The 13,649-nt window shown below is 43.2% G+C and overlaps 1 protein-coding gene across 1 annotated transcript in view; it reads right to left on the reverse strand.

Annotated features, from left to right (window-relative positions):
* Positions 1–912: 912 nt before the first annotated feature.
* acvr2b (activin A receptor type 2B) overlaps positions 913–13,649 on the reverse strand; it is a 90,413-nt gene continuing 77,676 nt past the window's right edge. The window contains 7 exon segments of the mRNA NM_001006870.1: positions 913–1,148; positions 3,280–3,410; positions 3,966–4,104; positions 5,856–5,970; positions 10,990–11,138; positions 11,230–11,373; positions 12,742–12,885. Coding sequence (NP_001006871.1) covers positions 954–1,148; positions 3,280–3,410; positions 3,966–4,104; positions 5,856–5,970; positions 10,990–11,138; positions 11,230–11,373; positions 12,742–12,885 — 1,017 coding nt within the window. The 3' untranslated portion in view covers positions 913–953.

A 13,649-nucleotide genomic window follows, 5' to 3' on the forward strand; every position in this document is an offset into this window, starting at 1 on the left:
GCTCAGCAGAAATAGTACTATATAGTAGATCCAGAGATTCTGGTACTGTCATAGGCAGCAAATATATATATGTATTTAAAACTGGTGTTTGCATAAAAACTGCCTTTGGTGCGCAAGATTTTTCACACTGAGTCATTCCTATTTTTGTGTTACAATAGCCAAAACGCATCAAGGACTCCTTTCTCTGTACCGCCGTCTCGCGGCAATGCTCTGCACTGGAAAATACAAGCATCCTTCCCCTTTAGAATATTTACCTGAGAAGTTGCTCCGCAGCAATTAATGGTTTTGCCAAATTCAGCAAAGTGCACCCCACCCCCCCAATCTACCCTGCCCATGCCTAGAACCTCCTGAACATCTTAGTTCTCACAAACGAGAACATCCTCTTCCAAATTCCTCTGCGTGTTACAAAGACACCCGTTAGATCCGTAAAAAAAAAAAATAATAAAAAATAAAAAAAGACAGATTTTTTTTTGTGTTTTTTTGGAGCACACTGTCTAAACCAAGAGGGTAATTATGGTTGTCGGGATAAAATCCTTGTTTGCGGAAGGTGTATCTTGTGTAACAGTCTTCAGCGTACTACAAAGTTCTGCAGCATTTGCTTGAATTAGGCGTTTTCCTATGGGTCCTCTTCTGAGATAAAAGGAAACCAGGAGAACATTCTCTAGAAATGAGTTTGTTGAGGTTCTGAAGTACCTGCACCTATCGGCATTCATAAGTCGGCACCTGAATGCTTGCTGAGATGTCTCTGTTTTTTGTTTTTTTTTTTTAATACTATACAACGACGTGCTGGTAAAATTGATCCGATCCAAGTAGAATCCAAGAAAAAAAAAATTCAAAAAAAAAAAAATAATAATAATATTAAAAAGTCAAGATAAAATAGCAGCTGCATTCGTGAGTTTTTTTTTTTCCTAGTTTTTTTTAAATTCACTGAGTCTGGAAAGACCAAAGAAACCTCAGATACTGGACTCTTTGGGTGGCAAGTCCACATTGGTGACAGATGTAACAATGGATACAAGGCAGTCCGAGGTAGTGCCGTTCACTGATTTACGGATTTGGGAAATGCGTTCCTCTACGCAGCCCGCAGAAAGCCGCGCCTCCGCGTCGTGGTCCCAGCATTCCTCAATGGTCACGCACAGTTGGGCCAGACCCTGTTGGAAGTAGAAAGTTGGAAATGTCAGATGATTTTTCTCAAAGAAGCTGGGTCAAACAAAAGCACTAATACATATGAATTATAGTTTTTGAACAGCCTGCAAAATCAGTGATTATATACCACACTGCCCTGATTTTAAAGGGACAGGCCTGATTTGCAGACTCCAAAAAGTGGTTGGGCTTAATAGGAAGTGGCCATGGTTCAGGTGGTTTAGGCATTTCTGGTGGATCATGATCTAAAACAGTGAACCCCAACCAGTGTGTCTTGAGCTTACCTCCTCCTTTGATGTTGCTCCCAGTGGACATAAGTAGGTGCCCATTTTTACATTTCTAGCTTGGAGACTATTTTGGAAGCACAGAGACTAGGGATGCACCGAATCCAGGATTCGGTTTGGTATTCAGCCAGGATTTGGCCTTTTTCGGCAGGGTTCAGATTCGGCCGAATCTGGAAGGGTTAATGACGCAGCATAAACGCGGAGGTGTTAAATTTTTCGCCACACGGTTTGCGCACAGCGACATTTAATCCTAATTAGTAGGAATGGGCAAAAACATTTGCTGTGTGTCTTGCAATTTGGTCGCTTTACATGACGCATGTGTATTTTTTGTTTTAATGTGTGTGCGCACATTATAGAAAGCGACAATTTGCGTCAAATTGCGTGACGCGTGGCGAATTTTACTGCCGCGTGGTCAAAATCATTTTGCCCATCCCTACTAATTAGGATTTGGTTCGGTATTCGCCCGAATCCCTTAACATGGATTCGGGAGTTCGCCCAAATCCCTTAACATGGATTCGGGGGTTCGGCCAAATCCCTTAACAGGGATTTGGGGGTTCGGCCAAATCCCTTAACAGGGATTTGGGGGTTCGGCCAAATCCCTTAACAGGGATTTTTGGGGTTCGGCCAAATCCCTTAACAGGGATTTTTGGGGTTCGGCCAAATCCCTTAACAGGGATTTTTGGGGTTCGGCCAAATCCCTTAACAGGGATTCGGGGGTTCGGCCAAATCCCTTAACAGGGATTCGGGGGTTCGGCCAAATCCCTTAACAGGGATTCGGGGGTTCGGCCAAATCCCTTAACAGGGATTCGGGGGTTCGGCCAAATCCCTTAACAGGGATTCGGGGGTTCGGCCAAATCCTTAACAGGGATTCGGGGGTTCGGCCAAATCCCTTAACAGGGATTCGGGGGTTCGGCCAAATCCCTTAACATGGATTCGGGGGTTCGGCCAAATCCCTTAACATGGATTCGGGGGTTCGGCCAAATCCCTTAACATGTATTAAGGGGTTCGGCCAAATCCCTTAACATGGATTCGGGGGTTCGGCCAAATCCCTTAACATGGATTCGGGGGTTCGGCCAAATCCCTTAACATGGATTCGGGGGTTCGGCCAAATCCCTTAACATGGATTCGGGGGTTCGGCCAAATCCCTTAACATGGATTCGGGGGTTCGGCCAAATCCCTTAACATGGATTCGGGGGTTCGGCCAAATCCCTTAACATGGATTCGGGGGTTCGGCAAAATCCCTTAACATGGATTCGCTCGAACCCAAAAAACTGGGTTCAGTGCATCCCTAACGGAGACACAGTTTTACTCTAAGCAAAGCCTTCTGCAGGCCAGAAGTACACGTGAGGCTACCAAATAGCCAATCACAGCCCTTATTTGGCATCCCCAAAGAACTTTTTTCATGCCTGAGTGGCTCACAAACATTTCTTTACATCCAAGTGTGGCTCACAAGTAAAAAAAAAAAAAGTTGGGGATCCCTGGTCTAAAATGTCGTTTTTTCCCCCAAATGTAGGGGAGTAATTATAAGAACAACATGAATGTAAAGTACAGTTTTCTTTACTAAGCTGCCCATATATAAGCCGATATTCGGTGACCATGTTCAACAGCTTAATGGCTTATGAATTGAGCGATCTGACAGGCTACATGACCAATATTCTCTGCCAGGAACTGGTTAAATATCTACTGGGCAGGTTTGAAAATCCCATTGGATAAATTCCTCTTCCGATAAGACTTCTATAAACACCAATTATGATGACCATGGGGGGGGCAAAATCTGGGTGGCTATGGTCATTTTTACTCATACGCTCAACGAATAAAAACTAATGGGCATTCTAGCATATGCAATAGGCCTTACTGGGTGCTTCAGCCAGTGGTCTTTAAATACGGGGCGCATCTTCTTGTGAACCACAACTTCCTGCAGGTCCTCAAGGGAAGGATGTTGCCCAATCTCCTCTTCGAATGGGAGCATGTACTCATCAACTGGGCCTGTAGACAAGGATGAGTTAAAGTCAGTTCAGCGATGGTTAAGATGTGTCCCTCCAAATATCCTCAAACTACTACTCCCAACATAATCTAAAAGAGTCAAACTGCAAAGTGCAGCAGGTTTCCGAATGAGAAAATAAAGTCAGAAATGAGTTTACCTTCAGATCTGGTTCAGGAAGGCCACATACTAACTAGTTGTGGAATTACCTACCTCTGAGACTGAAGGCTCTGGCCAGCAAATCACATGTACAACTTTTTGAAAGAAAATATCTAATTGGTTGCTATGGGTTGCTAGACCCGGCACAAACTTTAGACTCTTATTGTTATAAATGATAGTAGACGTGAAGCTGAGATTACACATCATTTCCAGGAACTATGCTTTTAGTCCAGGCTTAAAAAAAAAGGGTAAGTAAACCCCTAACACATTTTTGTTGTATTTTATTTACAGAGAACACAACCTATTCAACCTGAAAAGCCGCTCATACAGGGTAACAGTTATTATATACAGTTGAATGCTTATAATATAATTACCACCACAAGATGGTAGCAAAGACTTACCATCTGCTGCTGTACATCGGGATACTATTTCCCAGAGCACCAGTCCCATGGCATACATATCTATCCTGAGAAAGGAATCTCGCTGAAAGTTAATTGCTCCCTCCAGAACCTCAGGGGCCATATACCTCCTGGTGCCAACCTAGAGAAAGAACATTTATTAAAGTATAAGCACTGGGTGTATCAGTATAATGCAGATATGCTGATATTTGTCATGGGCGAGTAGCTCGCTCCGTGGGTTCTTGCCCTAAGGGAGATGAGCCAAATTGGGTAACTCCCAATTAAATAGGGGGAGTCGACAGCTCTGTGTGTAGCCACGGGGGCAGCCAATCAAGTTGAATAGGGCACAGAAAAACATATAGAAAACCATAATTTCAGGCATCACCCAATCAAAATTGTTTTAAAAACCCCAAACTTGGCACCTCCCCTTGCCATCAGTACGGTACCATCTGAAGGCGATTTCCACATTTTGCCACTGTTTTCAACAGGGAAAAAGTGCCTAAAATTGCTACAGATGTCAAGACTTTATTTAAATACCCTTTTATCTAATATCGTGTGTAGAAAAAGCAGTTAATTATTTTAACTGTGCCACAAACTGCTGTGAGAAATCAAACTCTATCATATAATCCAGCAATAAATAAACCAGTTGAAATCCACCACATAATCCAGCAAGCAATAAATCAGATCACCCGGTCACATAATTTGGCAAGAAATAAACTGGTCGGATCCGCCACATAATCCAGCAAGAAATAAATCAATTAGACCTGCCACATAATTCTGACAGAAATAAATCAGTTCAACCTTGTCACAAAATCCAGTAATCAATAAACCGGTTGGATCCGCCACTTAATCCTACAAGAAATAAACCAGTTGGATTTGCCATGTAATCCTACAAGTAATAAATCAATTAGATCCCCTGCATAATTCTGATGGAAATAAATCAGTTCAACCCTGTCACAAAATCCAGTAATCAATAAACCGGTTGGATCCGCCACTTAATCCTACAAGAAATAAACCAGTTGGATTTGCCATGTAATCCTACAAGTAATAAATCAATTAGATCCCCTGCATAATTCTGATGGAAATAAATCAGTTCAACCTTGTCACAAAATCCAGTAATCAATAAACCGGTTGGATCCGCCACTTAATCCTACAAGAAATAAACCAGTTGGATCCGCCATGTAATCCTACAAGAAATAAATCAATTGGATCCCCTGCATAATTCTGATGGAAATAAATCAGTTCAACCCTGTCACAAAATCCATCAAGAGATAAATTGGTTGGATCCACCCAAAAATTCTGACAGAAATAAATCAGTTCAGCCCTGTCACAAAATCCAGCAATAAATAAACCAGTTGGATCTGCCATGTAATCCTACAAGAAATAAATCAATTGGTTCCCCGCATAATTCTGACAGAAATAAATCAGTACAACCCCTCACATAATCCAGCAAGAAATAAAGCAACTGGATTCGCCACACAATTCTGCAGAGAATAAATCAGTTCAAACCTTTTACAGAATCCAGCAAGAAATAAACTGGTTGGATCTGTCACATAATCCTGCAAGAAATAAATCAGTTCAACCATGTCACATAAACCAGCAAAAATAAACCTGCTGGATCCGCCACATAATCCTGCAGAGAATAAATCAGTTCAAATCTTTTACAGAATCCAGCAAGAAATAAACCATCTGGATCCACATCATACAGATGTATGAACTCAGGACTTAGGTAACAGACCTAAACCACCCAGAAATAAACCAGTTGGCTCTGCCACATAATCCTGTATAAAATAAACCAGTTGATGGAAATGGAAGGAATGTGTAAATAAAGGCATTCTATCTCCTATACACAAGGTATTTATATAGCAGATTTATTGCCGTTCATGTGATTACCTGCCCGTGTGTATCTCCTGGCGGTTTTCCAGGCTCAAACCGTACGGCCAGCCCGAAGTCTGCTAATATCGCCGTCAGGTCGTTTCTCAGCAATACATTCTTACTTTTAAAATCTCTAAAATAAGGGGAAAAAGGGGGGTTTTAATAAACATACAGAAGACGAACAGCTGAAATATCGACAAAGGTTATATCTGTATTGGGTGGGTGCATTTCCCCCCTCTATGTTGTGTTTCTGTACCCAGATAAAGGCAAAGCAACCAAGACAACTACAGAGCCTTGTGCAGCACTGTGCTGTAATCCTGCTGAAATAAAATCGTACAAAACAGACCTGGGAGAATCTTAGGTTCGATTCCAGCCAGGAATCAATCAATCTCGAGGGTATTTGTATATGTTCCCTGTGTCTAAGTGGGTTTCCACCGGGTTTTTTCCCTACACTCCAAAAACATACAGGCAGGTTAATTGGCTCCTAATAAAACTGCCCATAGTGTGCGACTATCATAGGGGCCTTCGTTTGTAAGCTCCACTGGGGCATAGGATTGATGGGAATGTGATAGGGACCTTAGATTGTAAGCTCACTGGGGCAGGGACTGATGGGAATGTGATAGGGACCATAGAGTGTAAGCTCCACTGGGGCAGGGACTGATGGGAATGTGATAGGGGCCTTAGAGTGTAAACTCCACTGGGGCAGGGACTGATGGGAATGTGATAGGGGCCTTAGATTGTAAGCTCCACTGGGGCAGGGACTGATGGGAATGTGATAGGGACCTTAGATTGTAAGCTCACTGGGGCAGGGGCTGATGGGAATGTGATAGGGGCCTTAGATTGTAAGCTCACTGGGGCAGGGACTGATGGGAATGTGATAGGGACCTTAGATTGTAAGCTCCACTGGGGCAGGGACTGATGGGAATGTGATAGGGACCTTAGATTGTAAGCTCCACTGGGGCAGGGACTGATGGGAATGTGATAGGGACCTTAGATTGTAAGCTCCACTGGGGCAGGGACTGATGGGAATGTGATAGGGACCTTAGATTGTAAGCTCACTGGGGCAGGGATTGATGGGAATGTGATAGGGGCCTTAGATTGTAAGCTCACTGGGGCAGGGACTGATGGGAATGTGATAGGGGCCTTAGATTGTAAGCTCACTGGGGCAGGGACTGATGGGAATGTGATAGGGACCTTAGATTGTAAGCTCCACTGGGGCAGGGACTGATGGGAATGTGATAGGGACCTTAGATTGTAAGCTCTACTGGGGCAGGGGCTGATGGGAATGTGATAGGGGCCTTAGATTGTAAGCTCACTGGGGCAGGGACTGATGGGAATGTGATAGGGACCTTAGATTGTAAGCTCCACTGGGGCAGGGACTGATGGGAATGTGATAGGGGCCTTAGATTGTAAGCTCCACTGGGGCAGAGACTGATGGGAATGTGATAGGGACCTTAGATTGTAAGCTCCACTGGGGCAGGGACTGATGGGAATGTGATAGGGACCTTAGATTGCAAGATCTCACGAGGAGATTGGAATCTCCTTTATAAATAAAGTAGAATATTAATATGGAAAGTCTTTGATGAAAAAAAATATAATATTTAGATTTTTTTCTAACCAAATTCTCAAGTTTTTTGATCAGATTATATAGGAGGAACCAAAGCCATTTCCATTCATCCCCCCGTACACTGGTTTCTAGGCAACAGCACAGATTCCCATCAGGACCGTTCATTGATAAGGAAAGGAAATCTCATTTAAACAGAATACAAACCGCACAGCATTAAAGGGCACTGATCAGCTGTACCTGGCAGGGACGGCACAAAGGAATCATAATTAAGATATTTACAGACTCCCGCCTTAAAGGTATAGTTACACCAAAAACAAGTAATTCTGACCTGAAATATTTATATCTACTCCTTTTTTTTTTTTTTAAAGGGCCAGTAAACCTTTGCTTTGAAATTTTCCCCATATGGGTTTGCCTAATAGAAATAATCAAATCTAAACCTATATTTACTGTATGTTCCATTTGCTTTGTTTCTCCAAAGAATCAGCCAAAATGCCTTCAGTTAATGCCGTCAGGATATATACTCATTGTCATCTCTCACAGGGATCCTGTTGTGTTTATAATTCCACCAACAGAACCAGTAGGCAATTGGGCTTAACAGTCAGTTAAGCCTGTACAGATATTCCTTTAAATGGGCTCATATCCTGTAAAGGGAGATCCCCTATACTAAGCACAATTCAGCAGGAACAGCCCCCTAAGTTTGCTCATAGCCTGTACAGAGAGATACCATAAAACTACGGCAGCATAGGGATTCCCCTGTACTAAGCACAATTCAGCAGGAACAGCCCCCTAAGTTTGCTCATAGCCTGTACAGAGAGATACCATAAAACTATGCCAACATAGGGATTCCCCTGTACTAAGCACAATTCAGCAGGAACAGCCCCCTAAGTTTGCTCATAGCCTGTACAGAGAGATACCATAAAACTATGGCACATAGGGATTCCCCTGTACTAAGCACAATTCAGCAGGAACAGCCCCCTAAGTTTGCTCATAGCCTGTACAGAGAGATACCATAAAACTATGGCAGCATAGGGATTCCCCTGTACTAAGCACAATTCAGCAGGAACAGCCCCCTAAGTTTGCTCATAGCCTGTACAGAGAGATACCATAAAACTATGCCAACATAGGGATTCCCCTGTACTAAGCACAATTCAGCAGGAACAGCCCCCTAAGTTTGCTCATAGCCTGTACAGAGAGATACCATAAAACTATGGCACATAGGGATTCCCCTGTACTAAGCACAATTCAGCAGGAACAGCCCCCTAAGTTTGCTCATAGCCTGTACAGAGAGATACCATAAAACTATGGCAGCATAGGGATTCCCCTGTACTAAGCACAATTCAGCAGGAACAGCCCCCTAAGTTTGCTCATAGCCTGTACAGAGAGATACCATAAAACTATGGCACATAGGGATTCCCCAGTACTAAGCACAATTCAGCAGGAACAGCCCCCTAAGTTTGCTCATAGCCTGTACAGAGAGATACCATAAAACTACGGCACATAGGGATTCCCCTGTACTAAGCACAATTCAGCAGGAACAGCCCCCTAAGTTTGCTCATAGCCTGTACAGAGAGATACCATAAAACTATGGCACATAGGGATTCCCCTGTACTAAGCACAATTCAGCAGGAACAGCCCCCTAAGTTTGCTCATAGCCTGTACAGAGAGATACCATAAAACTACGGCACATAGGGATTCCCCTGTACTAAGCTTTGTTGGTCAAACTTTATCAAAAAATAAAATGGTGGAATAATTATTCCACCATTTTATTTTTCTATAAAGTTTGACCAACAGAGGGCGCTGCTTTGATAGAGTCTATGGGCAATTTTCCTTCTTCAGAGCAATCATGGCAGCCCCCACTCATATACAAATAGGCAGGAACAGTAGCTGTAAGTTGCGTAAGGGCAATGTCTGCTTACACAGACGGGCAATAGCTAAAGGCAACACTAAACCTTCATTTTATGGATCTGTCTCAAGGAAATAAGAGCTCAATGGACAGTTACTGTCACTTTCTCTCTCCCTTACATTCATGAAGGTGTCCCCATCCCTGTTAAATTAGAGAAGCTAAAGGGGTGTGGTCTAGCAGCTAACACGGCATGACACAATGTCACGGGGGTGTGGTTAGCCAAACATGGCTGCAATATAGCGCTGTCTATAGAAAGTACAATTCCGTAGGTTTTCTCATACTTTGTTCAGACAGATACTATTCCTACTTACGCCAGCAAACTTATTCTTTAGCAGTAATCAACATTCTGCAGGGAAATTCTGAGTTAATAGTGGTCCTTTAAAGCATATATATTATTAGAAGAAAAAAGTGATTTCAGGGGAATCAGATATATTTGGGCTGATGATTGTAAGGGCTACATGCACGGCTGAGCGATGGATGAAGGGCCTAATGTCACGCGACTGCTGATTGGAGAGCCCTCAGAAAATCACTTTCCCGGCTCGAGTCTAACTCCTGTCGCACTTGGCGGCCATTACGGGAAGCAGCGACTATATTTTGTTCTGGAGGATAATAGGGAACCTGGAATATTAAATACCAGCCAATCCCTGCAGTGAACTGTCCAGCCAATCCCTGTAGAGGGGCCCTAACAGATGGCATGTGTAGGAATGTAACTAAAACAGATAAATGTCATGCATAACAGGCTAATTGTTAATAACCATAAATAAGCATTCACCATTTCTGCCCTCCTTTATATGGGCAAAGAACCCCTCAGTGACTGCTAATATCCTTATCATTTACAGTAGGGGGTATATTATCCCTTATAATACATGAGTGATACTCAGAGTTCCCTGTATAACTCAGCCTGCAGCCTTGTGCCTTTATATGGGCACAGAACCCCTCAGTGACTGCTAATATCCTTATCATTTACAGTAGGGGGTACATTATCCCTTATAATACATGAGTGATACTCAGAGTTCCCTGTATAACTCAGCCTGCAGCCTTGTGCCTTTATATGGGCACAGAACCCCTCAGTGACTGCTAATATCCTTATCATTTACAGTAGGGGGTATATTATCCCTTATAATACATGAGTGATACTCAGAGTTCCCTGTATAACTCAGCCTGCAGCCTTGTGCTTTTATATGGGCACAGAACCCCTCAGTGACTGCTAATATCCTTATCATTTACAGTAGGGGGTACATTATCCCTTATAATACATGAGTGATACTCAGAGTTCCCTGTATAACTCAGCCTGCAGCCTTGTGCCTTTATATGGGCACAGAACCCCTCAGTGACTGCTAATATCCTTATCATTTACAGTAGGGGGTATATTATCCCTTATAATACATGAGTGATACTCAGAGTTCCCTGTATAACTCAGCCTGCAGCCTTGTACCTTTATATGGGCACAGAACCCCTCAGTGACTGCTAATATCCTTATCATTTACAGTAGGGGGTACAGTATCCCTTATAATACATGAGTGATACTCAGAGTTCCCTGTATAACTCAGCCTGCAGCCTTGTGCCTTTATATGGGCACAGAACCCCTCAGTGACTGCTAATATCCTTATCATTTACAGTAGGGGGTACATTATCCCTTATAATACATGAGTTGGATATCTGGCTGTCAGAGTCAGACTTACCTGTGAGCGATTGCAGGTTTGTGCCCTTCCCCTTTACACCGGGGCACATCTTCGTGCAAGTAGGCCAGCCCACGAGCCATCGTCTCTGTTATGTGACACAGTTCATTCCAGGTGACTAAGTTCCCTTTCAGGTAGTCTGTCAGAGAACCCTGCATTACACAGAAAGAGAAGAGAAAGCAGCTACATTAGAGGGATAATTCACTCTGAGGTTAAAATGCCAGGCTCCAGTAGAAAACCTGCCTTATCATGGAACGCAGTGATGAGCCACAGCTCCATCTCCAGGTTGCTCCCCCTCTTCTCCGCGGCAATGAACTCCAAGAGGTTCTCGTGTTTCATGCCCACCGTGTTGAAGATCTCTTTCTCACATTGCCACGACTGCTTATCCTATAAAAAAAAAAAAGGGGGGGGGGGGTGTTGTTTATCAGACTCTGGGGTAACAAAATGCTCAGAGACCCCTCTCCCCATTCATTTCCATGGGAATCGGCTGCGCTCCCCGACGGCAATGGCTGGGTGACTATGTTATATAACCGCGTCAGCGGCTGAAGTACTTACAGCTACGCGCGTTTCCGACGGCTCGGCAGGGATTTTATCCCGGATATTTACTATCTTTACAATTTGCATTAAGTAGCCATCGGGGAGCGCTTGCACATGATAAGTTGCTGTTTTCAGATTGATTAAAAAAATCAATTAAGGAAGGAAATAAATACACTTAAATGATGGGAGCCGGAATAAAGGGCAAGTAAAAGCTAGATGCCAGATTAAACCGGGCTGCTTTTTAATTAGTATCAGGGTATAGAGCTGATGTACTGCTTGCCATGACCAGCAGCCAAATGCCTTGTGGGAGGACATTAATGCCAAAAACTTGGAAGGGTGTTATATCCATTCTTAAAGGAACAGTAACACCCAAAAATACTGTTGCCCTGCACTGGTAAAACTGGCGTGTTTTCTGCAGCAACGCTACTATAGTATTTATAAATAAGCTAGGGGGGCAGGCACAGGTTACATAGCACATAACAGACACCATTGTATTCTACAGAGCTTATATGTTAGTTGAATTATATACAGGTATAGGACCCATTATCCAGAATACTCGGGACCAAGGGTATTCTGGATAATTTGGATCTCCATACCTTAAGTCTACTAAAAAATCAATAAAACATTAATTAAACCCAATAGGGCTGTTCTGCCCCCAATAAGGGGTAATTATATCTTAGTTGGGATCAAGTACAGGTACTGTTTTATTATTACAGAGAAAAGGGAATCATTTAACCATTAAATAAACCCAATAGGGCTGTTCTGCCCCCAATAAGGGGTAATTATATCTTAGTTGGGATCAAGTACAGGTACTGTTTTATTATTACAGAGAAAAGGGAATCATTTAACCATTAAATAAACCCAATAGGGCGGTTCTGCCCCCAATAAGGGGTAATTATATCTTAGTTGGGATCAAGTACAGGTACTGTTTTATTATTACAGAGAAAAAGCAAATCAGTTTTAAAATTCTGAATAATTTGATTAAATTGGAGTCTATGGGAATTTGGAGCTTTCTGGATAACAGGTTTCCGGAAAATGGATCCCATACCTGTAGTTGAATTTCTGAATTTTTTGGTGTTACTGTTCTTTTAAGGCTCAAGTTTTTTTTGTTTTTTTTTGCGTCGGGGGTCTTTGTAAATGACCCCCTTACAGGTTTCAGGAGAAGCCCCTTTCCAAAAGTTTGATGGATAAGAATGAGTGAAGGGTTCAGATTCCTACCTGGATGGGGAAGATTTTCACCGCCACGTATTCATTCAGCAGGCGCGCTTTCCACACGCAGCCAAACCGGCCTCGCGCCTTGATCTCCAGCAACTGCAGCGGCTTCAGCCCGACCATGGGAGATGGAGGGGGCGGCCCTGGGTCCTGGGGGAGAAGAAGAAAATTTGCTCAACATTTATCCGGAACATTGCTACCTCCCAATTCCCTGCGTTTCTTAGAAGAGAACAAAGCTGTAATCGGATTAGGGAGCTAAGAACGTGGATTTACCTCCGCAATAACCGCAAACCTTGTGGGGCTTATGCAGGGTAAACCCTTTCCATGCCGCAGATTGCGAAATATACTAAGCCCAATTCAGCAGGAACAGCCCCCTAAGTTTGCTCATAGCCTGTACAGAGAGATACCATAAAACTATGGCAGCATAGGGATTCCCCTGTACTAAGCACAATTCAGAAGGAACAGCCCCCTAAGTTTGCTCATAGCCTGTACAGAGAGATACCATAAAACTATGGCACATAGGGATTCCCCTGTATTAAGCACAATTCAGCAGGAACAGCCCCCTACGTTTGCTCATAGCCTGTACAGAGAGATACCATAAAACTATGGCACATAGGGATTCCCCTGTACTAAGCACAATTCAGCAGGAACAGCCCCCTACGTTTGCTCATAGCCTGTACAGAGAGATACCATAAAACTATGGCAGCATAGGGATTCCCCTGTACTAAGCACAATTCAGCAGGAACAGCCCTCTAAGTTTGCTCATAACCTGTACAGAGAGATACCATAAAACTATGGCAGCATAGGGATTCCCCTGTACTAAGCACAATTCAGCAGGAACAGCCCCCTAAGTTTGCTCATAGCCTGTACAGAGAGATACCATAAAACTATGGCACATAGGGATTCCCCTGTAC

Source organism: Xenopus tropicalis, chromosome 6, assembly GCF_000004195.4.
Source record: "Xenopus tropicalis strain Nigerian chromosome 6, UCB_Xtro_10.0, whole genome shotgun sequence".
Lineage (NCBI taxonomy): Eukaryota > Metazoa > Chordata > Amphibia > Anura > Pipidae > Xenopus > Xenopus tropicalis.